This window comes from Aedes albopictus, chromosome 3 (assembly GCF_035046485.1).
Source record: "Aedes albopictus strain Foshan chromosome 3, AalbF5, whole genome shotgun sequence".
In the NCBI taxonomy this organism is placed as follows: Eukaryota; Metazoa; Arthropoda; class Insecta; order Diptera; family Culicidae; genus Aedes; species Aedes albopictus.
In genome coordinates this window covers 29,527,812-29,555,720 of record NC_085138.1, presented here as the reverse complement: position 1 = coordinate 29,555,720, position 27,909 = coordinate 29,527,812, and the positions used below count along the sequence as shown (strand labels likewise).

General features: G+C 42.9%; 3 protein-coding genes across 3 annotated transcripts in view; all 3 read right to left on the bottom strand.

Annotated features, from left to right (window-relative positions):
• Positions 1–885: 885 nt before the first annotated feature.
• On the bottom strand, positions 886–10,731 carry LOC134284237 (translocon-associated protein subunit delta-like). Its single transcript, XM_062842945.1, has 2 exons — positions 10,307–10,731; positions 886–1,407 (listed from the first exon to the last, which is right to left on the bottom strand). Exons 1-2 carry the CDS (start codon positions 10,559–10,561, stop codon positions 1,147–1,149), a joined length of 516 nt encoding a protein of 171 aa, XP_062698929.1. The 5' UTR covers positions 10,562–10,731; the 3' UTR covers positions 886–1,146.
• Positions 10,732–12,579: 1,848 nt separating this feature from the next.
• Positions 12,580–13,564, bottom strand: LOC134290159 (uncharacterized). Its single transcript, XM_062857216.1, has 2 exons — positions 12,913–13,564; positions 12,580–12,856 (listed from the first exon to the last, which is right to left on the bottom strand). The coding sequence occupies exons 1-2, from the start codon at positions 13,562–13,564 to the stop codon at positions 12,714–12,716; spliced, it is 795 nt and encodes a 264-aa protein (XP_062713200.1). The 3' UTR covers positions 12,580–12,713.
• A 165-nt stretch (positions 13,565–13,729) lies between these two features.
• LOC109419125 (uncharacterized) overlaps positions 13,730–27,909 on the bottom strand; it is a 319,242-nt gene continuing 305,062 nt past the window's right edge. Inside the window, exons 2-6 of the mRNA XM_019693343.3 lie at positions 15,987–16,397; positions 15,585–15,923; positions 14,972–15,499; positions 14,056–14,911; positions 13,730–13,999 (exon numbers count right to left, since the gene is read on the bottom strand). Of these exons, the coding sequence (XP_019548888.3) occupies positions 13,857–13,999; positions 14,056–14,911; positions 14,972–15,499; positions 15,585–15,923; positions 15,987–16,397 (2,277 nt within the window). The 3' untranslated portion in view covers positions 13,730–13,856. The remainder of the gene's footprint in view (positions 14,000–14,055; positions 14,912–14,971; positions 15,500–15,584; positions 15,924–15,986; positions 16,398–27,909) is intronic.

The window sequence follows — 27,909 nt, the reverse complement described above, 5'->3', positions numbered from 1 at the left end:
GAGTCCTATTGTCTTGCGATGTCTTGATGTTTTTTTTCAATTTATGTATAATTTAACATAAAGCTAATTGTACACTGGGGTATGACATACGGTATGACTTATCTATCTATATATATAAAAATGAGTTTGAAGTTGCTTTGAGGCAACAAAACTCAAGAACGGCTGGACCGATCAGGATCACTCTTGCACGGTTCGGTTCGTATTCGTGGTGGCTGTGTTTATATGTACAAAAAGTTATGAAATTCAGCTAGAAAAGTATGAAAATTGTGAAAATACTGATTTTTGATGAGCCGGGAACAAATTCAGCGTGATCAAAATTAAATCAATCTAGAGTGCGTTGCTGCGATTACCTCAACAGTTGTCAAACCACCGCAGCTTGGCAAGACAAAGTTTGCCGGGACAGCTAGTTTCACATAAAACTTAGTCTTTTTCATCGAAGCATACTCGTTTCCTTATTCTTCTTCCTGGCGTGACGTCCTGGCCTGCTTCCTAATGTGCTATGAGCACTTCCACAGTTATTAACTAAGAACTTCCTCTGCTAATGGCCATTTTGCATTCGTATATCGTGTGACTATTACTAAGATAATTTATGCCCAAGGAAGTCAAGAAAATGTCCCTTACGAAAAGTTCTTGGAATGACAGGGAATCGAACTCGTCACCCTCAGCATGGTCGTGCTGAATGTGCTGAATACACGTACGTTAACCATATCGGCTACATGGACCCATGTGCGCAACCAAAAACGGAAAGCGCCACTTATTAAATGTGTTTGGTGAGATTACCATCATAACTTCTGTTACTAAAGGATAATTAGGATTAGGTTTGTTCGAGAAGAATATAGATAGAAGATAGGGATACATTCGAAGAACAATAATTGATTCAAAAAATTTCGATTTTAGCATTTTATTCGCACGCTCTTAATCCAGTCTAAAGAAGCAGCATTTCCAGATCACATCTAGAACATGTGTCCGGGTGGAGAAATGAATCGACTTCTTCTAATTTCTCATACAAACAAAACATTTTCATAAATTAAATTCCCTACTTGTACGAAGAAACGAATGAGAGAATCAAAAATGCTCACCATAGAAACGACGACGATGGTGATGATGATGGTGAAAGTAAACTCCTCTCAAATCTCCTCTCCCCGCTTACGCCAACAGTTTGCTGCGCGTGGAGAACGCCACGTAGGCCACGAATCCAACCACTCCGGAGGCCAAAATTTCCGAGTTGATCCATGGGCCCTTGTAGGCACCGGGGAAGCTGACCACCACATTGGTAAGGGCCTTCACCGATTGGATGTCTTCGCCGGCGCGCTGGGCCTTCCGGACGGCAGCAAACGATTCCTCGTCGAACAGCCGGATGGTGTACTTGCCGCTGCTGGCCTTCTTGATTTCCTCATTCCAGCTGACCTGAAAGAAATTCAGAAATTGAGATGTTTTAGTACACATTTGAAATGTATTCACTCATAGAATTAATTCGTCATAGTATGATCAGTGCTAGTAATATTCTTGTATGGGCCTATATAACAAAGGTTCCCAACAATTCCAACGCCTGGGTAATCAAAAAGACCATGCTTGCCATGAATTTCGTTAGCGCGGACGAAGACGATATCGAATCAAAGAGACGTAAAGGTCGAACACCATTACGGTTTCGCTTTTCCGTGAAAAGAAAAACAGATGTTTTACTCGGATTTACCGAAAGGTTATATTGGCGACACCAACCCTCAACTACCTGTAGAGCGTTTTGCATCAGGTCGAAAAGGGTGCTGATGCACATACCGACTAACAATGTTAGGTAGTCGTCGGCAAAACCATAAGTAGGAAAATCGCTATTATTGAGTTGCCTCAATAGCGTATCTGCTACGAGATTCCACAAAAGTGGTGACAAGACTCCCCCTTGGGGGCATCCACAAACACTCAATTTCCTAATCCCTGCTAGACGCAATGTCGAGAAGAGATATCGGCTTTGAGCATTTGGTGAATCCAATTGGATATCATTGAAGATATCCATGACCCCGTGCAGCTTCCAATATGGCATCGAAAGGCACGTTGTCAAAGGCACCCTCGATATCTACGAAAACACCCAAGCAGGATTGCTTTTGCGCGAATGCTTTCTCGACATCGTAAACAACTTTGTGTAAAAGAGTTACAGTGGACTTTCCAGATTGGTGAGCATGTTGGTTGGTTCACATGAAGAGGCACATTGGCCAGATGAACATCATGGATGTGATGATCGACAATGCGTTCTAAGCATTTCAGAAGAAAAGAGGTCAAACTGATAGGTCTGAAACTCTTGCTTTTTCATACGACGCACGACCCACTTTCGGTATAAACTTTACAGTAATATCCCATCAGGATTTGGGAATATACCCTGTGGCAAAACTGCAAATAAGTAGTTGTTTCAAAACATGTTATCAAAATAGGATAAATTTCATCTGTCCCAGGAGATTTGAAAGGAGCAAAGCTGCCCATTTAATCGATTCTAGAGTTGTGATACTCCGAGTCGAAGCTTAAGAATCATAACTACAAGAAAAGACATCAGGTTCATCCGAAGATGTAATAACCACACATCCGGGGAAGTGTGTACTGAATAAACATTCCAAAACTTCCTCATCAGAGGAAGAGAAATCACCATTTGATAAACGAAGTTCGTTTACTTAAAAATCCTTAGATTTTGCAAGGATTTTGTTCAACCGACTGGCTTCACTCAGACTGGAAACATTTGTACAAAGGTTTTTTCCAGCCGGATCGCTCAGCAGACCGAAGAGCTTTCTGGTAGGTCTTGCTAGCCTCTTTCTATTTACATTGTTTCCTGAGCTTCGCCAGATCAGAGTTCCACCAAGGGGTTCCTCTTGTGGTCTTCACAGACCGCAGAGGGCAAGCTTCTTCAAAAGCTTCCATGATGAAGGCCGTTGTAGCATTAACGGCATCATCTAAATCACTTGGAGTGTCAATGGATGGTGAGTATCCATGAAATTTGTCTGCAACCAAATCGGTAAAGATATCCCAGTTGGTTGACCGGGGGTTCCTGAAACGCAAAGTTTGCGAAATAACATTCACATGATCAAAAAAGATGTAGCGATGGTCAGATGAGGATTCTTCATCTGACACATGCCAATTAGTCAGCTCGTGACTAATTCTGCTAGAGCAAAGCGTTATGTCTAACACTTCCTCTCTAGCAGATACCATGAAGGTTGGGCGGTTGCCTATGTTTAGTAATCCAAGATCTATACTACTTAAGTATTCCATCAAACTGGAGCCTCTCAAATTGATGTCTGAGCTGCTCCAGATTATGTGGTGAGCATTGGCATCACTACCAACAATTAGCGGAAGGCCTTTTGAAGTGCAGTATGCAATGACTTGCTTGAAAGCATCCGTAGAGGATGGTCCGTCATGCGGTAAATAAACTGAACAATAAACGTATTTCCTGTTGAGGTTTCCAACAGATACATCGATTGTGATAGCACATACATCTCTAGTAGTTAGTTCAGAGATGAGTGAAACAACGATTGCGTTGTTGACAAGCACCCATGCTCGAGGCATGACACGTGAGTTTGCCATTTCATTTTTACTGAAAGTAGCAAACACCGGCTTCACAAGGTTGCCTAGATAGAAATTCCCCTTACGGAAGTTATAGGTTCTTGGACTAACGCCACTTGGGCTGTACCATTTTGCATAAGTCTGCAAAGATTGATCGTTGCTGTTCTTTTGTAATTCTGTAATTCTGTAATCTCAACGCATCCTCTGGCCCCTTTGCCTATCTGCGCTTTCCCCTCCGCTGAGCGATACGTCTACTAGATGAAACACGACGATGTTACAAACTCTGGACTTAATAAAAGTGAGTTTCTAATACCGTTGGTCTAGCCGTCTAGACCTTCACCTACGGCACCAGTGTCCGATCCTTAAGGGACGGTGTGTGTTTCATTTTGGTAAGACAATAGATCCGTTGCGCACTGCTGTTTCTAGATCAATGACGTTCTGCAATGCAATTATGGTAACAAAGTCTAGTTATGATTACTTTTCAGAGAACCTAGTTATTTACAAGCCGAGCAGTAGTACCAGTACTAGTACCGAGCTTGTATTACTAGAACTAATAGGACTTAGCTCTTCTTACTAGTTTAGAAGCTTTTGTAAACTTAAGTTGAATTGTCTAGTAGTTATTATCTAATTCCGCTAAAACGCTCGTTAGCCAACTTGTAATTGTAAAAAGAATTAAATTAGCGAATTGTGACGTAGTTAATTAATGCCGGATTAGAAACAGCAGATGCGGTTCGCCAAGAGGTCATCCACTAATCAGTTATGTGAAACTATGGGACGGACAAGATATGTGAATTCTCGCAATTATTAATATTACTACCGATGGAAGGAGGAAGTGAGAGTTAGGGGAACTAGCTCGATTGTGGATGATCTCTTGCGGCTGTAAAAGAAGGCTGATTAATGTTAGTTAGTTTACCCTTTTCCTTCCCACGACTGGTATGATTATTGATTGAACAAAGATTGCTATTCTTGGTGTAAATTTGAGTCAATCTAATTGAAATTAGCTTTAAAGCAGATTAATTGATAGTAAACTTAGTTTCATTGTTCATGGAAGATTCTACCGTTACCGTTCTTAATTGTTGAGAATTCAATTGTTGTTGCTATTTAATTATTTATGTTCACATGCCATTGTGTAATATTAAACTGGCTTGTCTTTAATGAATCAATGTAGCTCCGGAGCAACCGTGGGAAAGAGAGGGTCATTAAAATTTGTTAGGATACTCATGTGACATGGGCGACGATTCCAGCATGATGTCCTCAACGGTGGGTTGATGCGATCGTTGGTCATCACTATCAATCATCCATTTATCGGTTTGGCCTCCTCACTCGTTGTCGTCTTCAAGTGTAGTTCGTCTGGTGAAATGTAATAGAAATACAAGGTGGGCCGCTCATATCCTCCGGCCCAGCAGCATTAGTAAACAGTTGCGTGAAGTTCTGCTATTCTGCTATTCTGCTATTATCAACGCATCCCCTGGCTTTCGCCCATCTGCGTTGTCTTTTCACTAGGCAATACGTCTACCAATTGATGTTTATGGGCTTGCCGGACCAAGTCATGTAGCTAAGCCAAACACCCCACCTACAACTGTTGGGTAGGCACCATTGTCCCGCCCACTGGTCTTTTACAGCTAGTTGTAGGTGCATGTGTGCGTGTAAGTATTGGAGTGTGTGTGTCAGTGTTGGTGTATTGTAGGCGCCAACTCGTTCTAATCCACTCTGATAGCTAACACCCTATTGAACCATTACCCTTAAATTTGGCAATCTATGAAATAGAATGAGTTAAACGCCTGTAGAAAACAGTCAGTTAAATCAAACAAGGAATATTAGTATTAAAGCGAAGATACAACGAAGCAACGCCCCGAACCTCGAGAGCACAAACCCCAAGAACCAAATGACAGGCAGCGCCGATAAGTCGATCGACTGGCCACCATCAGTGAATAACCAATCGAGTAAACCCCCCAGCACAAACTGCCACCAGCTCTCCCGACCTGCGCCCAACAAATCCGAGGCACAGCCCAGCCTTAGCTTCACCTTAAAACCAAAATCTAGATTACAGAGCACAATACTTCCCAAGTAACCACACAGCTCGAGCCGCAAATCACGCACAACACGGCACAAATAAGACAAACACTACCACGCCCGTACAACCGAACCCGACCTAGAGTAGAGAAGGGTCTCTTTCCACTCCAACCCGGACTCAACTGCACCCACAGGGCAGCGCACCTCACCCACACCGCACTCATTCATGCATCACTGTCCGAGCCGCACGGTCACCTGGGTTGAGTCTATCTGCATGACCTCGCCCAACCCGTAACGCAGAGTTTAAGTCCCTCTCTTGCATTACAAAGTACTCCCTCTTCCCAAAAATCTGTGCGTGGTATAAATGAGATCTTAAGGCTGAAGAAATCGTCACCAATACAACCGCCAACACTGAGCACTCAATGATGTCGGCCTTATCAACGACGACCCCCTCAGTCCCAAACCCAATTATCCCACACTACCCAAGTAACCACCCTGCTGAAGCCGTAAGCACCACACGCACAAAGCGCACACACACCGACACGCACCACCCCACACAAACCACCAAGGCCGAACAAAAGCGGAAAGCGGTGCCACCACTGCTGAATCACGAGTTTTTCAGTATAATTCAGCAATCGTAGATCCATTCTTCGACCCTACTCAGCCCTAACGGTCCATAGCAATGCCTGTCAATATATGCGCCTCACACATGCAACCCCTACACCCTAACAGTATGGTCACTTGGGTATCCCTGGGTTTTGACATGATGGTCAGGGATCACAGCCATCAAAACGTTCCACACTTTATCAGGGCTTACGACCTGTAGACATGATGATTTCTCAATAGTTTCAAGCTCTTTCGGACCTTCCGCTATTGGAGACCATCATGGCTAGCGGTGTTTTGATCGTTGCTGTTCTTTTGTGCTGAAGAAAGAATCCCTCAACCATTCACTCCTAGGCGCGGTAAGCGTAAAGCCGCATAACACCTTGAATTAGGGGTCACCTGATTAGTGCACTCCTACCACTGGAACAGGTGGTTCGTAGTGCTATTCTTAGCCAGTTGAATCAACCGCTACCGACACTACACAGCTATCTAGGCTGATCGGGAAAAGAAGTTAATATTGGTGATCAACTTCATACGGGCCCGAAAAGCCCGACGAGGTGAAGACGAGGAAGAAGCATCAACTCGAAGAGAAATGAAAGCTTCATCGGAAGTTCAAGATTCTGATCGCCCACCGCGATGCCGATAGCCACCTTGCATTCGTGATGGAAAGGCGAACTGCGAAGGAATGCTGGGATAGCCTGCAAGGAACTTTCCAACGTCGAGGTCTCGCTAATCGTTTGTTTGTACTACCGGAGAAGACTTGGTTTGCTGAAGCTGAAGAGCGGTACGAGCATGCAGAATCATTTGTTGGAGTTCGACAAACTATTTCGAGAACTGAAGTTGACTGGTGCCAAGGTTGAAGAAGATGATGCAATCGCTCAACTACTGCTCACGTTACCGATATAATACGACGACGGTCTGTGCACGGCGCTGGAAACAATGGAATTTGAGAAACTGTGGATGGAATTTGTCAAGAATCGTTTGCTGGAAGAAGAAGTGAAATGTTTTGTGAAAAATGATTATCTCGACGATGAACCTTGCTCGGAACCGGCGTTTGCTGGAAAGAGGTTTTCGTTCAAGTGCTACAACTGTGGAAGAGTCGGGCACAAGCGCTCAGAATGCAAAGCGAAGATTACGGATGCTTGCGGAAAGCCACGTGAGTATTCAAAGTTTAACGGAACGCGAAGAGGACGAGGAAATTGAATTGTGCTACCGATCAAGCCTTCGTTGCGTGCGGCCTGCGAGCCGGAGCTACAGGAGCAGTTACGGAGAAGACCACCGATTCTTTCCAGTGGTTTCCAGACTCAGAAGCATGTGACCATATGGTGAAAAAGAGAAGCTATTTCGATGAACTACACCGTTTGCCGAGGGAGATAACAATCGCTGTTGCAAAAAGCAGCCAATCGCTAATCACCAAGTATGCTGGAACTATTCGGACCTGTGGAGAAGTAAACGGAAGGAAGATTTTCTCAGTTGTCGAAGAAGTACTCTACGTTCTTGGATTACACCCGGATTTGTCCTTCATCAGTGGTCTGGAAGAGAAAGGTATGACCATTACATTTGCCGGTGGAAAACTTGAAATCAAGAAGCATAATCAAATTGTCGCAACTGGTCGGAAATGTCGGAAATCAACTGAATATCACCTTGAACAAGTCAGGAGAAGCGATGCTGACCGCAAGGAAGTTGAACTTGAGCTCTGGCATCGAAGATATGGTGAAGCAACTTTGCAAAAGCTGCGAAAGAATGGAATGGTGAGTACGAAAGCGACGTTATCGACAGGAATCAAACAAAAACCGTGCGAAGTGTGTCTGTGTGGAAAGGATGTTGGTCAACCATTTGGAAGTGGTAAAGGACAATGATCGTCAACGATACTGAAGCTGGTACATTAGTGACCCTGTGGAACCTATGACGGCAAGAGATTCTTCGTTACGTTCATCGATGACTTCAGTCCATGCTTCTAAGTGTAGTAGGCGTTGATGTATCATAAGTAAGATTTGTCATAATAAAGTAGAATACCATTCGAAGTACACGTCTATGTCCACAATTCTGAAGTGGGATAAGATCCGTTATCCTGAAGTAATGTTATCAAAATTTTAAGTAGCCTTTCGAGGTAATAGCTGTGGAAGATCCGAGTTACATCCCGCAAAAGACGACTTCAAGTTACTGAAGCGGAAATCCGGCATGGGAAGTGATTTCTTAAAGCCAGAGATTTTCGATCAGACGATGGTGCCATGGAGCTTTTTGTAGTAAATGAGGACATAAGGAGTATAAAGCGTTCAAGAAGAAGAATGTGATGTAAGCTGTATGCAGCATTACTCTCGAATTGGTACGAGAGGAGTCATGGAATGAAGACTGAATCAGAATCCAAGCAGAATCGACTTGGAGTTCAGTGGAAGATTTCGATAGGGAAGCGATTGTTCACATCATGGACGATGTGATGTGTCAAGATGGCCGAGCTGTAGTAGGCGTTGATGTATCATAAGTAAGATTTGTCATAATAAAGTAGAATCCCATTCGAAGTACACGTCTATGTCCACACAAGGAGGAAGTTTTGGAATGTTTTCTAGAATTCAATGCCTACAGCTCATTTTTAGCGTGAAGATAGCGAGGATACGATGCGACAATGGTGGTGAATATAAGAGCAAGGCATTCCGAACATTTTGTCGCGGAGAAGCAATTTCCATGGAATTTAAGGCTCCGTATACCGCCCAACAAAATGGAGTTACGGAACGTATGAACAGGGCCCTACTGGACAGAGCCTGCTCGATGGTGTGTGATGCTGGATTACCAAAAAGTTTATGGGGAGAAGCCGTCTTGACTGCAGCGTATTTGTCAAACCGTAGTCCATCAATCTTTAGAACTAGAGAAGAAGGTGGAGCCGCAGCCTACAAAAGAACCAAACAATAACGAGCAAGAAGATGGAACTCAAACTCGAAAAGAAAACACAAATTTTCATGGATGTTGATGAACCCGTTGGAAATTCTATGAATTAATTCGAGATATTCCGAGAAGTATAACTAAATTGAGGAAGAGGAACGATTGGAACCGATAGAAAGCAGCAATCGAAAGTGAACTGCGGAGTTTGAAGAAAAACAGAACCCAGACCTGAAGGAAAGAACATCGAGGAAAGCAAATGGGTATTCCGTATCAAGCGTGACGATGATGAAAATATTGAGCGGTATAGAGCAGGTCTCGTTGCCAAAGAATACTCCCAGAGGAAGAATAACGAGTACACCGAAACCTATGCTCCAGTGGCCCGGATTACAACGGACGTTCCGAATCATGCTGAGTGTTGTGAACCATTTCAAGTACATCATACACCAATTGGAATTGAAAACAGTGTTTCTGAACGGAACTTGAAGGAAGAAATTGAGGGGGTTAGAATCAAAAGTGACAAAAAACCACTTTCGAGTAAATGAGGTTTAAAGTTTTTCACCAATTTTTCATCCCATATTGAAATGAAAAATATTCAATAAAGAAGCATTAGGCAGTCAATCTCTTAACATTCATCTAGAACGCTTAAAATGGGTGGTGTCCAAAAAACGCTTAAAATAGGTGATGTCCAAACCAACATTTTGGTGGTGTCCAAAAAACGGACTGCATGGGGATGCTGTGCGATTGCATACTTGGAGGCGATATTTGCTCGATTTTAACAAAGATTTGTAATAGTTATCAAAATAGATGCCTGTTAAATATTTGTTAATTTACGCTACTTTCATGATTTAGCAGTATTCATGGCTGAACATTGAGATAATTGCCCTGTCCAAATTATATATACCTGAGGTTGTCCAAAACATATATTCGGTGTTCAAAATGCAATTCTAACAGGCGATTGGAAATTGTGATTTTCTCAGCTTAAAATGCGTTCGTTAAAGTTGTTGTCACCAGGAACGCAAAGTACAATCATATTATAAGCGTATTAGTAACTTTGCAAAATAATCAATTGCTTTCTAAGGAAGCTAGGGGACGATTTTTCCAACGTTGTCCTCAGTCTGTCCAAAATACATTAATTACCCTATTCCCGAACGATGGTCACTGTCTGTCCCCTTTGACGTTAGCGACGATGTGACGCGTCAACCGTTTTGCAATGCCTACTAGATTGTATGATGTGCCCCAACAGAACAGGATCGGAATGAATTCCGACGAAACTCACCTGGTACTTTCCGTCGCCAACGCGCACCACCGGAGCCAACTTTCCGCCGACCTCGGCAAACAGCGGAAGCTTCTCCGCACCGGCATTGGAGCACTTGAGGCTAAACTCCGTCACGAAGGCGATCTGGCTCACAATGGTGGCATCCGAGGTGGAGAAGAAGCTCGACTTGACCTCCGGACTGGTGCAGGAACTGGCCCGGCACAGGGAAGCCGAAACGGCCACCAGGGCGAACAGGAGAACGGCTTTTGGGTTCATTGTGACGATGTGGGCAGGAACTTTTTTTTTTCGCACTGAAACACGGCACTGGCAGCGGTTTGTTGAGTTTTGAGCACTTTCGTCGCGAATGGAGAACGGCGATGAACGAACGAGACACACACGAGCCACGTAGCGGTGACAGATTGAGCGAAGTTTTGATTTTTGGAAGGGAAAGTTGACAGAGCCGGGCCACGTTCGGATGAGCTGTCAGATGCGCGTTTTTGTTGACGTTTTCGTTTCAGTGCCACAGTTGATTTGCGATGCGAGGGGTCGACGGATGGAAGCTTGCGAATGAATTTTGCTACACACTTGAAGCTTGTTCTGAAGTTATTTAAATCGAATGGTATTGATGGCGTGTCTGTCTGTCTGTCTGTCTGTCTGTCTGTCTGTCTGTCTGTCTGTCTGTCTGTCTGTCTGTCTGTCTGTCTGTCTGTCTGTCTGTCTGTCTGTCTGTCTGTCTGTCTGTCTGTCTGTCTGTCTGTCTGTCTGTCTGTCTGTCTGTCTGTCTGTCTGTCTGTCTGTCTGTCTGTCTGTCTGTCTGTCTGTCTGTCTGTCTGTCTGTCTGTCTGTCTGTCTGTCTGTCTGTCTGTCTGTCTGTCTGTCTGTCTGTCTGTCTGTCTGTCTGTCTGTCTGTCTGTCTGTCTGTCTGTCTGTCTGTCTGTCTGTCTGTCTGTCTGTCTGTCTGTCTGTCTGTCTGTCTGTCTGTCTGTCTGTCTGTCTGTCTGTCTGTCTGTCTGTCTGTCTGTCTGTCTGTCTGTCTGTCTGTCTGTCTGTCTGTCTGTCTGTCTGTCTGTCTGTCTGTCTGTCTGTCTGTCTGTCTGTCTGTCTGTCTGTCTGTCTGTCTGTCTGTCTGTCTGTCTGTCTGTCTGTCTGTCTGTCTGTCTGTCTGTCTGTCTGTCTGTCTGTCTGTCTGTCTGTCTGTCTGTCTGTCTGTCTGTCTGTCTGTCTGTCTGTCTGTCTGTCTGTCTGTCTGTCTGTCTGTCTGTCTGTCTGTCTGTCTGTCTGTCTGTCTGTCTGTCTGTCTGTCTGTCTGTCTGTCTGTCTGTCTGTCTGTCTGTCTGTCTGTCTGTCTGTCTGTCTGTCTGTCTGTCTGTCTGTCTGTCTGTCTGTCTGTCTGTCTGTCTGTCTGTCTGTCTGTCTGTCTGTCTGTCTGTCTGTCTGTCTGTCTGTCTGTCTGTCTGTCTGTCTGTCTGTCTGTCTGTCTGTCTGTCTGTCTGTCTGTCTGTCTGTCTGTCTGTCTGTCTGTCTGTCTGTCTGTCTGTCTGTCTGTCTGTCTGTCTGTCTGTCTGTCTGTCTGTCTGTCTGTCTGTCTGTCTGTCTGTCTGTCTGTCTGTCTGTCTGTCTGTCTGTCTGTCTGTCTGTCTGTCTGTCTGTCTGTCTGTCTGTCTGTCTGTCTGTCTGTCTGTCTGTCTGTCTGTCTGTCTGTCTGTCTGTCTGTCTGTCTGTCTGTCTGTCTGTCTGTCTGTCTGTCTGTCTGTCTGTCTGTCTGTCTGTCTGTCTGTCTGTCTGTCTGTCTGTCTGTCTGTCTGTCTGTCTGTCTGTCTGTCTGTCTGTCTGTCTGTCTGTCTGTCTGTCTGTCTGTCTGTCTGTCTGTCTGTCTGTCTGTCTGTCTGTCTGTCTGTCTGTCTGTCTGTCTGTCTGTCTGTCTGTCTGTCTGTCTGTCTGTCTGTCTGTCTGTCTGTCTGTCTGTCTGTCTGTCTGTCTGTCTGTCTGTCTGTCTGTCTGTCTGTCTGTCTGTCTGTCTGTCTGTCTGTCTGTCTGTCTGTCTGTCTGTCTGTCTGTCTGTCTGTCTGTCTGTCTGTCTGTCTGTTCTACTCTGCACGAATTCCTGGAGCAATTTCTGCACAAATCCCGCCCGAGAGGATTTAATCTAGAAATATCTAGAAGTTTTTCAGAAATTCTTCCAGTGATTTCCTCAGAAACTCTTCAAATGGTTTCTTTTCGAATTCGTAACCTTTGGAATCGATCAAATAACGAAATTTCTTTCACCATTTAAAACATCTCCAACGCTACGATATTAAGAAGGCTTTATTGGTGAGATGTCAACAACCTACTGGCTACTGCTTTTCGAAATGGATAAAAAGGCAATAAAATCTTCTCTTCGTCCCAACAACAAATAACTGGCAACTATCACAATCGTACCCACAGCCGCTCAATAGACATCCATTCCGGCACAGAGGCAGGCACAGTTCAGGCCCATCGATTTCTTGTCCCTTGCCCGCAGTTCCAGCCATCGCTTCTGGTTCGGTACGAACATCTCCGGCGGGAGTGGTGCCTTCTCGTCTCCGTTGGTTTCTGAAACGAAAAAGTTTCACAAATGCCTTCCAACTCTCTCACACACATAACCTCACCTTCGCCTTTCCGACCGGCCTTCGGACTGGGAAGTATCGAAATCGTTTCGTCCGGTTTCCGTAGCAGCAGCTTGCCCACACCTTCACACATCCGTAGAGCTTCGTGCTGGGCCAGCACGTCCTTCAACTTCTTGTCCAGCGAGCCGCACTTCACTATCCAATCGGCTACCCCGTCGAAGTCTTTGAGCAGATTCAACGCCCCGCTACTGCTGAACTTGGTCTTCTTCATATAGATGTGATCCAACCAGGCTTCGCAGATGATCTTGAGGGTCAGCTTCAGGATGTCCAGATCTTTGGTGGCCTCGATCACCGGCAGGTAGACCTGGTTGAAGAAGTACGCTACGTACTCGTTGGCAGTTTCCTGTAGGATTTCCGATTGCCAGTGGCGAAAGTGCGGGAAGCAGAGGGTTAACGAGGCCTGGCTGGTCGTCCGGCAGACCACGGCTAGAACGTCGATGCACTCCGAGCAGGCCTGTTTCAGTTTCCGAATGTTCTCCTTGATCTCGGACACGAGCTTCTCGCGTAAGGCAACGCAGACCTGCACCTGAACTTCTAGGGCGTTTGGCGACACTAGCTCGGGCACACGGAGATACTGCAGTTGTTCAAGGCACAAGTTAATATCGTTGTGAACTACCTTGAAGAACATGGACATGTTCTGTCTGTCTGTCTGTCTGTCTGTCTGTCTGTCTGTCTGTCTGTGATATCCCAGAAACTTTTAAAACGATTCCTTCAGGAATTACAGAGTTATTTAAATCAACTAAACAACGACATTTCTTTCACCATTTGAAACAGCTCCAACGCTACGATATTAAGAAAGGCTTTATTGGTGAGATGTCAACAACCTACTGGCTACTGCTCTTCGAAATGGATAAAAAGGCGATAAAATCTTCTCTCCGTCGTAACAACAAATAACTGGCAACTATCACAATCGTACCCACAGCCGCTCAATAGACATCCATTCCGGCACAGAGGCAGGCACAGTTCAGGCCCATCGATTTCTTGTCCCTTGCCCGCAGTTCCAGCCATCGCTTCTGGTTCGGTACGAACATCTCCGGCGGGAGTGGTGCCTTCTCGTCTCCGTTGGTTTCTGAAACGAAAAAGTTTCACAAATGCCTTCCAACTCTCTCACACACATAACCTCACCTTCGCCTTTCCGACCGGCCTTCGGACTGGGAAGTATCGAAATCGTTTCGTCCGGTTTCCGTAGCAGCAGCTTGCCCACACCTTCACACATCCGTAGAGCTTCGTGCTGGGCCAGCACGTCCTTCAACTTCTTGTCCAGCGAGCCGCACTTCACTATCCAATCGGCTACCCCGTCGAAGTCTTTGAGCAGATTCAACGCCCCGCTACTGCTGAACTTGGTCTTCTTCATATAGATGTGATCCAACCAGGCTTCGCAGATGATCTTGAGGGTCAGCTTCAGGATGTCCAGATCTTTGGTGGCCTCGATCACCGGCAGGTAGACCTGGTTGAAGAAGTACGCTACGTACTCGTTGGCAGTTTCCTGTAGGATTTCCGATTGCCAGTGGCGAAAGTGCGGGAAGCAGAGGGTTAACGAGGCCAGGCTGGTCGTCCGGCAGACCACGGCTAGAACGTCGATGCACTCCGAGCAGGCCTGTTTCAGTTTCCGAATGTTCTCCTTGATCTCGGACACGAGCTTCTCGCGTAAGGCAACGCAGACCTGCACCTGAACTTCTAGGGCGTTTGGCGACACTAGCTCGGGCACACGGAGATACTGCAGTTGTTCAAGGCACAAGTTAATATCGTTGTGAACTACCTTGAAGAACATGGACATGTTCCAGTCTGTGCAGAGCGATTTAGCCTTGTTGGTGGCCCAATTCCTCATCGAGTGAATCGAGTGATCCATCCGGTGAAGGACCGGAATCTGCTCGACCAGTGGCAGTTCGTTGGGGATGGTCCCGATGTCACAGGTGTTCGACAGCTGGACTAGCTGATACAGCAGTTCGCTCCATACCTTTCCGCAGTTGGTTCCTTCAATCTAATGGAGGTACAACTGTTCTGATGATCTCTCTTGGTAACTATAGCAGCACCTACTCACCATTACATTAGGGCTGTAGAATTCTGATTCTTCAAAGGGGTAATCTACCGGCAGACTGGACGCAACGATCGCCAACCGAAACTGCCTGTCCCAGATGGTACTGGTGACGTGCACCGTCAGGGTTTCCCCCAATCCTTTCAGCATCGAAAGGATCGGTTCGGGAGCTTCGTCTGGTGTTATCAGTGACAGCCAGTCCCGCAGGTACTTGGCACAAGCCGGCGGTCGACAGGCCAGCGGTGAATTGCTCCACCACAGGACTACGTGCTCCAGAGTGCCGCCGACCTGGGTCCAGAGACCGCGCGTTCCTCGATTGACCCATTTGATGAGTTCAGCTTTGTTGAGTTCCTTATCGAAGGCGGAAGGACACAGTTTGATCACCTTCATCAGGATGTTGGCGATGAAGATCTCCTCGTCTGCGATGAGATTCTCCAACAAATCTATTCCTTCCGGTTCGTTGACTAGGTAGTTGATGGAGTTGTACGCCACCGCTTCCGCGGCCATTTCATCGAAGAAGTTTATGGCAGGATCCTGTAAAAAGCAGAACAATCGTCAGTACAGAACTTACCCTTACATAGCTCAGCTAACTTACCCTTACATAGCTCAGCTATTCAACGTTGTATTCAGATTCATCCGGTGCCCGGGACTGCGGCTTCACAATGGGCGACAGCGTGGCAGACTTGGAAGGTTCCGCCGGATGACCCAGATGCATATCTCCGCTTGCAATCAGATTGAAACTGTTCTTTCGTCGATTGTTCAACTCCTCCTGGAAGGGGTCCTGTTGAGTCTTGGCCCCTTCGTTGAAGTTGGCCGTCAACGTCCGAAGGATCTCCATGCTCGAGGTATCCGACTCGTCATCGTTGTCTACGGCGACTGTAGTGGCCCCTTTGCACGTTACCAACAGACAGTTGATCAGCGTTGCACAACACTGCTCCGATCGTTGCTTCGTTACTATCTGCAATTCAGAAGAACATCTCAAACCTCGACCAGTTTCCAACAATACAATTCCCCGCCAAACCTGCAAAACGGCCCCGATGTCGATCTTCTTCGGCGTGGACATCAGCGCCGGAAACGAATTGCTACAGATCTGCGCTCCGGCCTGCGACTTGGCTTGCGTAGTCTTCAGTGCCAAGGCCACGCTCTCGTTGTGCAGCGTGCTCAACAGCATGGCCCCGTCGATGACCACCTCCGAGCTGTACATCAGTCCGAGCATCAGCTTCACCATCTTCTGGATGATGAAGATCAGCTGAAAGTGCCGTTTGCGAAGGTTCTGCCGAATCAGATGTGCCTTTCGGTTGAGCAGGATTTTGAAGAAACTTCGCTCCACGTTCTTGTCAGCCGAAGAAGCGGACATCCGTATCAGCCGCATCTGGATGTGGGCCGAGAGCTCGAATCCCTGGCGGCTTTGCTGTAGCAACCGTTCGAATTCCTGTAAAAGACGCATAGATGTGGTTATGAATGAAGCATAGCATCGGTAACGTACGCTACGGATTCGGCGCAGACGAACCCTATCGTAAACAATCATCATAACTACACATAATTTGTTATTCAAGGAAGCACGAAAGGAAATGCAGGTGCTTTCGGCTTGGCAGTATCGTTTCAATGAACCTTGGCGGATTCGGGTTTTCCGATTGACAGCAAATAGTTCCTACACGCTACACATATTTGAAGTTCGATACCAAGGACATATTTGGAGTGAATTTTGTTGGTGGAATTTGCAGTTGATGAAAGGCGCTTTAGCTTTGGAAGGTGTCTAGGTCATGCTCTGTCTAACTTGAACTTGTATTTATATGTGCCAAAACAATCCGACTAATGAACAACTAATCATGATTTTAAGTTTATTACATTTCTTGTAGTAGTATTAAGTTAGTTGAAGATCTTCCTAAGAACTAAATTGTCATTAATGCAATATTAGGTTGCAAAATAGTTATTTATGCAACAAGTTGCATGATGATTTTTTCAGCACGAGTTGAAGTTTTATCCAACCAATCTTGACAAGTTGGATAAATACGATGACTGCTGAAGAAATCGATTTTTGAATTGAGTTGCATACAACATTTTTTACAATTATAAAATATACCCTTGAGTACGATTATTTCTAACTGTCACTCATGCCTCTAGAGAGTAACCACGTGCGAGCATCCATGCGCACAAACCCTTTTTCAATCAAGTAGGCTGTTTTCAATATCACAAGTACTCGGAGTTGCGTCAAAAACGAGCATCCTTTCTCACTCTACGTTTGTTTGGCTGACTAAATCAGAATTGGAATCAGATTCGGTCTGTCAAAAAGATATAGAAGCAGCCATCGAATCGACATAAAATTACGGAAGGCCGTAAGTGTTTCGGAAAAACCTGTGAAAAGTTTACCCTTGCAAAAATGCTGAAAAGTCGTACTTTTCGGCACTCTTATACTAGTTAAGAAAAGTAGGCCATTTCGGCACAATATCGGCGATTGAAAAGTTCAATCTTATGCCACATAATTGCAAAATAGTAGTTTACGCAACAAGGTGCAGAATGAAGATTATTACAGCACGAGTTGTATATTTATACAACGAGGCTTGCCGAGTTGTATAATTACGACGAGTGCTGTAAAAATCGAGTTCTGTACCGAGTTGCGTGCAACGTTTTTTGCAATTTCAGGATAGTTTTTAACAAAACAACTGGCAGACTGATGTTCATAGCCATGTTTAAGAAAGTCTGATCATAGCAGGTTATACTGTGCAGTTGTCGCAATTTTTCAAAACTGCGTCCAGAAAGCATCAAGAAGTTGATTAAAACTGAAAACAGTGCTGTAATGGTTCATTACGCAACGCAAATCAGTGCTGTAATGAGCCATTACAGCACTGCTAATTTTGTGTGATAAAGTAGGCCATTTTCAGGCAGGTTTGCGTGAGGTAAAACAGCCTATTACGATGAGAAACTGCAAAAAAATCCATTTCGATTCGAGGTATAATCCGTAAAATCGGTCAATGGGAAGTGCTTTAAAAGTGAGTGAACTTTTTTGCGCACAGACATACACACCAAATTTTCGATTTCTCATCCAGCAATATGAATTGCTGAGATGCAACCAGCAAATTTTATTTTACTGAAACATCAGTAATGGCAACTGATGGGCCAGCAATGATTGCAATTGCTGATTGCCAGCAAATCATGTGTCAAACACTTGTAGTTTTCCCGGGAATTATGTTGCGCACTCATCTTCTCGACATTTAATAAATCGCCAAGAATTCATAGGAATTTCAACAAAAAAGCCCTTTGCAGCACAAAATGTAAGGCACCGCATCTTTTATGTATAACCCAAGCATTTGAGCATTGTTTGCTAACTGTAAATTACCAAAGATACCATTTATTCATAAAACTGGAAAATTTGTAAACATTTGAAAAAAAAACAAAAAAATCCCGCTGGAGTCGAGCGCGGACAAAATTGCTGGTCAACCAGCAAAATAAGCTGTCAATACACGATACTGAAGATCCAGCAAAAAATATTTTGTTGGATAGAATGCTTAATTTACAGCATGTCAAAAACCAGCAAATTTTTGCTGGTTTCCAGCGAATTAAAAATAGTGTGTAGTGACGGCTCGGCAACTGAAGGCCGGATTCGCGCGCGCGTTGCCATCGGTGCTCCTTTTTATTTTTTCGTTTCGCATTTTTAGTTCGATTGATGGCAGGTCATTATCCGGTGAGTTGGTTCCTTGTTATTCTCTTTCTATGGATTCTACATCAATTATTATATTAATTCAATTTTATATCATACATTTATAATGTCCTCTTTTCAAATATTTTTTCATTGACTTTGTATAGTTCGTCACCATGAGTGTCGACTTGGATTTTTGTTCCATTTTGTCACTGTTCGGGATGGCATCTTAAAAATTATCTCTTTTTTTTTTAATTGAATTTCATTTTTTTGTTTTGTGCAATCTCTTAACGACATACTGTTTTTCTATGTATCTGTCCATGTATATTTGTTATAAAGCGATGTTCATTTAGAATCCGGAATGACAAAATCACGTATATCTTAGGGATGGAATAACAAACATAAAAGGTGAAGGCCTCAAAACAAAGGTTATTTATTGTACTTTCATGGAAAAATATCATTGAAATTATTTATTTTTATTTTTCACACATTTTCTCACATTTCAGTGTTGACCTCTCTAAAAATCTGCACAACGGTGGTTAATTTTAGCAACAACCCCTTCCGCACGTTTGTTCAACAATCAGGTCATCTATGCAGTGTCCTGAGTGCCTTGACTAGTCTGACTAGGATTCCGAAGAAAAATTGCAAAACTTTTTTTTTATTGCGAAATGAGGGACAATTCAGTGAATTGAGAAAACGCGAAATTTGAGTGTTTTTTTTTTTTTGTTGATAAACACTACCCATCTGTGACGATACCACTGAACGTCTCCGGCTGTCATGGCAGCTCATCAAAATAGGTAAAACCTCTACATATCCCTTGTGTGCGTTTTTGAAAAGCAGCACGCGATTCTTGAGGCTGTCATCCTTGTATGAATTGGTTCTCATCATCTTGTTGCGAAAAAACCATGACCAGAGTTCGAACTTCTTGCCAAATCTTCAAATTCAAAGCAGGTTTATCAATGAACCCAAGCTTTTTTCTTCCGAGGACACTTCCTTATGCCATGGTTAACAACATCTGTGCACATAACACATAATGGTTTTGACGATATTAACATTTTTCGAGACTGTCGTACCTGACCACGCTAAATTTTCAACGTGTTTGTGCAAGATTTTTTTCCTCCTCTTGTCTTCAATCTGAAATAACTTTTCAGATTTTCGTTGCAAGAAAATCGATGAAATTCTCACCATTTGAAGAGGATTAGTGTATGATCAGAGAGCTGCAAAAGAATGATGATTATGTTCATTGAGAGCGCCACTAGAAAATGTGACATGATTCCAGATTCTGAGTGAACATAGCTTTATGTATTTTTATGAATAAATATTGAGCGATCACCTTACGTGGGTGGTCGATTGTTTGCTTTCCGCGCGGAGTGAGCAATAGCGCTTAAGTTTGTATTTGTTGTCGCGTCTTTAATAGTAAATATTAAACGATCACCTGACGTGGGTGTTTGCTTCCCGCGTGAAGCGAACAACATCACTGCAGTCTGCACGGCATACTTCAACTTCAAAAGGTCATATTATTTACTTATCAAAGTGAATCCTGACCCAACGATACCTGCCCTACTAACCTCCTTCCTGCAGCCTTTGGTGGAGACGTGCGGTAAACGCCAACTTTCACATAACAAAGGTTGCTATTAACATTCCTTCACTCTTCCAACCTGACTGCAAGGACGTGGCCGGCGCCGTTATTGTACTGTTAAAGAGAGCCTCTGAAGAGTGCACAGTGAGAATGTTGACCACTCCCAGTCAATTATTCAGTTGATTCATTGTGCAACTGCCATTGGTTCGAGTCAATCACGGATTAGCAACCATACACTGACGGGGGCTTGCGGTAATGACCAGCATAAAAATGTTTTTAAATTTACCATGGCAAAACATGATCATCGACCCACCAACGCTTCTTGTGTGCGTTTTATTTCTTCTCACATCAACCGGTTCGATAGCCGAGTGGTAGCGTGCGAGCCTGGTGATGTCAAGGTTCTTGGTTCGAATCCGGTTGCCAACAGAAACTTTTTTTAATTGAAAATCGAGTCCATAGTAAAATTGAAAACATTTCTGTTGAATTGAAACGATACTCAGTCTGCACAAATTTAGTGGCGTTGTGTATTTAAATTGACCCTCAGAATAGTAATTTTTACCACAAGCCGCTGTTCAGTGTAGATATGTGCAGTCAGTCTAAGTTAAGCTACACACCAAATTTTCGATTTCTCATCCAGCAATATGAATTGCTGAGATGCAACCAGCAAATTTTATTTTACTGAAACATCAGTAATGGCAACTGATGGGCCAGCAATGATTGCAATTGCTGATTGCCAGCAAATCATGTGTCAAACACTTGTAGTTTTCCCGGGAATTATGTTGCGCACTCATCTTCTCGACATTTAATAAATCGCCAAGAATTCATAGGAATTTCAACAAAAAAGCCCTTTGCAGCACAAAATGTAAGGCACCGCATCTTTTATGTATAATCCAAGCATTTGAGCATTGTTTGCTAACTGTAAATTACCAAAGATACCATTTATTCATAAAACTGGAAAATTTGTAAACATTTGAAAAAAAACAAAAAAATCCCGCTGGAGTCGAGCGCGGACAAAATTGCTGGTCAACCAGCAAAATAAGCTGTCAATACACGATACTGAAGATCCAGCAAAAAATATTTTGTTGGATAGAATGCTGAATTTACAGCATGTCAAAAACCAGCAAATTTTTGCTGGTTTCCAGCGAATTAAAAATAGTGTGTAAGCTAAACTTTAAGCATCTGAACTGCTACTTCAATGCCACAGAACTGCTAGGAGATACCAATGATGCTAAAAGTACAACGCAACAACACGACAACAACGTTATAATCTATGTGTCACGGCTGTAGGACCGGCATCATTCGGGTAATTATTTTAGTCATAGGTAGCGTACGAAGGTAATCAATGAAAGTAAAGAGGCCTTTTTTAAGGTCTGCAAGAATATAACTAGAAAGAACCGCCTATAAATTAATTTTGATCAGCTCAGAACCCTCCTCCTCCTTGTATGGAGCGTTGACTTTGGATAGAATCTCCTCCCCTGAAACTACGTAGTTTATGATTAAATATACGGAAATCTGCTAGGGACAATGAACCACATGACTACCAAACAACTCTGTAACAATGTCGAAAGAACAGCCTATTTAGCAAAGAAGGAAAAATACCACGAAATAAAAGATTGATCATCAATGTTCAACTGCTAGTAAACTATATAAGTGCACCGAGAAGAACAGCCTTTGATGAAAAGGATGACGTTTGATCCAACGATGCTTGCTCTACTTTCCCAAGTAAGCTAAACTGAATATCTGAATTTCAGTCCAAGTTAAAGTACTACAATCTAGAAACAAAAATATTTAGAAAACACTAGGACAGATCGATGAGGTACATACTAGATTTGTAGTAATTGTTGCGACCATGGAAAATCTGGCAGCACTTCTCCTATGGCTCTCTGCTGACAGTTATGTTGCCACCAGTAGACGTCATCGTAGTTTTTAGTCAGTTAGCATGCACAAGGGCGTAGCCAGGGGGGGGGGGCAGGGGGGTGCCGTGGCCCCCCCCTGACCGAGCATCTATATTCTAACTGATCCGAAAAACTTAGATGATCAGAGCTGTTTTTGACTAGTAAAAATAAAATTCTCCTGCATCCTCGTATTTTTTTAATGTATGCAGGAATTCCTTCGGAAACTCATGGAGGAATATCTTCGAAAATTCCTGAGGGTATTCCTTCCGAAATACCTGGAGGAATTCCTTTGGAAATTCCTGAAGGAATTCCATCCAAAATTCCTGAAGGAATTCCATCCAAAATTCCTGGAGGAATCCCTTCGAAAATTCCTGGAAGAATTCCATCGGAAATTCCTGGAGGAATTCCTTCGGAAAATCCTTGGGCAGTTCCTTGGGAAAGTCTTGGATGAATATCTTCGGAGATTCCTGGAGGAATTCTTTCAGAAATCCATAGAGAAATTCTTGAGGAATTCCTTACGAAATTCCTGGACAAAATAATTCCAAACTTCCTGGAGGAATGCTTTTGGAAGTTCCTGGAGGAATTCCTTCGGAAATTGCTGGACGAATGTCATTGAAAATCCCTGGAGGAATTCCTTCGGAAAGTCGTGGAGGATTTTTTTCGGAAATACTTTTTGGATTTTTTTTTGGAAATTCTTGCAGGAATTCCTTCGGAAATTCCAGGAGAAATTCCTGGAGGAATTCTTTTAGAAATTTCGGGAGGAATTCCTTCGGAAATTGCTGGACGAATTTCATTGGAAATTCCAGGAGGAATTCCTTCGGAAATTCCTGCAATAATTTCTTCGGCAATTACTGGAGGATTTTTTTCGGAAATTGCTGGACGAATTCTTTTGGAAATTCCCGGAAATTCTTGGAGGAATTCCTCCAGAAATTCCTGGAGGATTTTTTTCGCAAATTCTTTTTAGAATTTTTTTTGAAATTCCTGGAGGAATACCCTCGGAAATTCCTAGCAGAATTCCTTCGGAAAATCCTGAAGGAATTCTTTCGGAAATTCCGGGAGGAATTTCTTCGGAAATTCCATTAGGAATTCCTTCAAAAAAATCCTGGTGGAATTCTTTCAAAAATTCTGGGTGGAATTCCTTCAGAAATTGCTGGACGAATTCCTTTGGAGATTCCCGGAGGAATTCATTCGGAAATTCCAGGAGAAAATCCTTTAGGAATTCCTGGAGGAATTCTTTCGAAAATTCCTGAAGGAATTCCATCGGAAATTGCTGGACGAATTCAATTGGTAATTCCTGGAGGAATTCCTTCCAAAATTCTTGGAGGAATCCCTTTGCAAAGTCCTGGAAGAATTCCTTCGGAAATTTTTGGAGAAATTCCATCGGAAATTTATGAAGGACTTCGTTTGGAAATTAATGGAGGAATTCCATCGAAAATTCCTTGGCGAGGTCCTTCGGAAAGTCTTGGATGAATACTTTCGGAAATTTCTGGAGGTATTCTTTCAGAAATTCCGGGAGGAATTCCTTCGGAAATTGCTGGACAAATTCCTTTGGAGATTCCTGGAGGAATTCATTCGGAAATTGCAGAAGAAATTTCTTTAGGAATTCCTGGAGGAATTCTTTAGAAAATTCCTGAAGGAATTCCATCGGAAATTGCTGGACGAATTCAATTGGCAATTCCTGTAGGAATTCCTTCCAAAATTCTTGGAGGAATCCCTTTGCAAAATCCTGGAAGAATTCCTTCGGAAATTTCTGGAGAAATTCCATCGGAAATTCCTGAAGGACTTCGTTTGGAAATTACTGGAGGAATTCCATCGAAAATTCCTTGGCGAGGTCCTTCGAAAAGTCTTGGATGAATACTTTCGGAAATTTCTGGAGGTATTCTTTCAGAAATTCCGGGAGGAATTCCTTCGGAAATTGCTGGACGAATTCCTTTGGAGATTCCTGGAGGAATTCATTCGGAAATTGCAGAAGAAATTTCTTTAGGAATTCCTGGAGGAGTTCATTCGGAAATTCCGGGAGGAACTGCTTCGGAAATTCATGAAGCAATTCCTTCAAAAAATCCTGGAGGAATTCCTTAATAAATTCCAGAAGAAATTCCTTCCAAAATTCTTGGAGGAATCCCTTCGCAAATTCCTGGAAGAATTCCTTCGGAAATTCCTGAAGGAATTCCTTCGGCAATTCCTGAAGGAATTCGTTCGGAAATTCCTGAAGGAATCCCTTCGGAAATTTCTGGAGGAATTCCTTCAAAAATTCCTTGGGGAGTTACCTCGAAAAATCTTGGATGAATACCTCTGGAAATTTCTGGAGTAATTCTTTCACAAATCTATAGAGAAATTCCTGAGAAAATCCTTGGATGAATTCCTTAGGACATTCCTGGAAAAAAAATCATTGTAAACTTCTAAGAGGAATGCTTTTTATGATTCCTGGAGGAATTCCTTCGGAAATTACTGGACGAATTCCTTTGGGAATTCCAGGACGAATTCTTTCGGAAATTGCTGGAATAATTTCTTCGGAAATTACTGGAAGAATTCCTTCGGAAATTCCTGGAGATATTCTTTCGGAAATTCATGGAGGAATTGCTTCAGAAATTCCTGAAGGTATTCCTTCGGAAATTCCTGGAAAAAAATTTTCGGAAAGTATTTTGGAATTTAATTTTTGGAAATTCCAAGAGGAATTCCCTAAAAAATTCATGAACAAATTCTGTTAGGAATTCCTTCAAAAATTACTGGAGGAATTCTTTCGGAAATTCCAGGAGGAATTCCTTCAGAAATTGCTGGACGAATTCGTTTGAAGATTCATAGAGGAATTCTTTCGGAAATTCTTAGGGGAATTTCTTCGGAAATTCCTGGAGAAATCCCTACGGAATCTCTTGGATACATTCCTTCTGAAATTCGTGGAGCAATTATTTCGGAAATTCCTGGAGGAATTCCTTCGGAAATTCTTGGAGGAATTTCTTTAAAAATTCTCGGAGGAATTCCATTGGAAATTCCTGGAGGGATTCCTTTGAAAATTCCTTCGGAAATTCCTGGAGAAACTCTTTTAAAAATTTCTGAAGCATTTTTTTTTTAAATTCCAGGAAGAATTCCTTCAGAAATTCCAGGAGAAATTATGTCGGAAATTCCTGGAGAAATTCCTTTGGAAATTTCCAAAGGAATTTCTCCAGGAATTTCCGATGTAATTCCACCAGGAATTTTGCGAAGGAATTCCTTCAGGATTTTCCGAATGAATTCCTCCATGTACTTCCGAGAAAATTCCTCCAGGAACTTGCGGAGAAATTCCTCCAGGAAATTTCGGCAAAATTCCTCCACATATTTCTGGAGGAATTACTCTAGGAATTTCCGGAGGAATTCCTCCAGGAATTTCCGAAGAAATTCTTCTAGGAATTTTCAAAGGAATTCCTCTTGGAATTTTTAAAGGATGTCCTCCTTGAATTTCCGAAGGAATTCTTCCATGAATGTCCAAAGGAATTCCTCCATGAATTTCCGAATGAATTCTTCCAGGAATTTTGCGAAGGAATTTTTAAAAAATTTTCCGAAGGAATTCCTACATGAATTTCCAAAGGAATTCCACCAAAAATTTTCCGACGGAATCCCTCCACGAATTTCCGAAGAAATTCCTCGAGGAATTTCCGGAGGAATTCCTCCAGGAAATACCGAAGGAATTATTCCATGAATTTCCGAAGGAATTCCTCCAGGAATTTGCGAAGTAAATCCTACACGGAGAAATCAAACTACCTAATTTTTAGGTCGATTTTACTCAAAGCTGAGTATATCGAATAAACTAGTTACCCAAAATTAGGTTGTTTTCCCTCTTCCCCTCACCGATGTTGTCAAAAACAAACAGAGATGCATCTACCCAACGGGGGTCCTTGGGCCCAATAAGCCAATTTTGGGTAAATGCAGGTTTACTCAAATTTCGGTTGAATGAGGGGGGGTCTTGGGTTGAATTTAGCTACTCTTAAGTAAATGTTTTTGCTGGAGGTGAAGGCAATTTACCTAGTGTGAGTTTAATCGATTTACTCAAATTTGGCTTATTGGTCCGAACTATGGGATTGCGTCAAAAGAACTCAATTTTGGGTAGTTTGGCGGTTCCGTGTAAAGCATTTTCCGAAGGAGTTCCTCCATGAATTTCCGAAGGAATTGCTCCAGAAATTTTCCGATAGAATTCATTCACGAATTTCTGAAAAAATTCCTCCACGAATTTTCAAAAAGAATTCCCCCAGGAATTTCCTGAGAAATTCCTCCATGAGTTTCCGGATGAATTTCTTCAGAAATTTCCGGAGGAAACCCTCCAGGGATTTTTCAAAGAAATTCCTTCTGCAATTTCCGAAGGAATTCCTCCTGGAATTTCCGAAGGAATTCTTTCAGGAATTTCCGAAGGAAATCTTCCAGCAATTTCCGAAGAAATTCCTCCTGGAATTTCCGAGGGAATTCCTGCAGTAATTTCCGGTGGAATTCCTCCAGGGATTTTCAAAGGAATTCTTTCATGAATTCCTCCATAAATTTTCGAAGGAATTCCTCCAGAAATTTCAGGAAGGAATTTCTCCAGGAATTTCCGAAGAAATTCCTCCAGGAATTCCGGAAGGAAATCCTCCACAAATTCTCGAAGGAATTCCTCCAAGAATTTGCGAGGAAATTCCTCCAGGATTGTTCCGAAGAATTCCTCCATGAGTTTCCGGAGGAGTTTGTCCAGGAATTTCCGTAGGAATTCCTCCAGGAATTTTCAAAGGAATTTCTCCTGGAATTTTCAAAGGATTTTCTCCTGAATTTCCGAAGGAGTTCCTCTACGAATTTCCAAAGAAATCCCTCCAGGAATTTCCAAAGCAATTTCTTATGGATTTTCCTTGAAATACCTCCAAAAAATTCCGAATGAATTCCTCCAAAAATTTTGACGGTTGTCCTCAAAAAATTTCCTTAGGATTTTCTCACATAATCCCCAAACGTGTTTCTGAAGGAATGTTTGAAAAAGTTTCTCAAGTTTTCGTAGGAGTTCCGCAATAAATTTTTGAAGGGATTTCTTGAGGAATTTCCGAAGAAACTTCTCAAGGATCTTTCGCTGGAATTCCTTGAGAAATTTCGTAAAGATGTATAAAAAAAAAAACGAAAAAATCCTCAACGAACTTATCAAACAATTTCTCACGAATTTTCCGAAGGTAAGCAATATTGCTTATCCAGAGAAATCTTCCAACCTGGCGGAGTGAAGAAGACAAAGAAGACCTGTTCCGCAAACGTCAAACTGCTGCACACTTCAAAAAGTATGCACACAACCTTGAAACAAAAATAAATAGTGGAGAATCTAAATTATGTTTAATGGCGTACAGCTGCATACTAAAGGGCTAAAACTACACCTAATATAGTTTAGAAATAAGTTACATGTTGTGGCAGCAATTGCGATTACATAAACCATAAATGAAACAATTTTCACTATTTTTGAATTTTATGGCAACCAAGTGAGTGAGAGCTTTTTAGCGTGAACCGAGCACTTTTGACGTTTGCGGAACGACTGCGGCGGTCGAAACCACCGCAACCCCGTTGGATTTTTTCTATTTTACCGCAGTAAAACAAGTACACCAATTCGTACGGAAGCTGCATGTACGTCTATCAAATACGCGATATGAAAATGGCTAATTGGACTAGTACAACATCATAAGTAGTACTGGATACTGAACATTGAGTTATAGAACATTAAAAAGTTATAAACATTAATTTGTGTTCTTAGGAAGAGAGACCATTTTCCGATTTGAAGGTTACGATTACGCGAGCCTCAAAAATCGATATTTCTCATAGCGCCAATCTGCCGAAAAACTTCAGAATTTCCTTTCGCCGCATATAC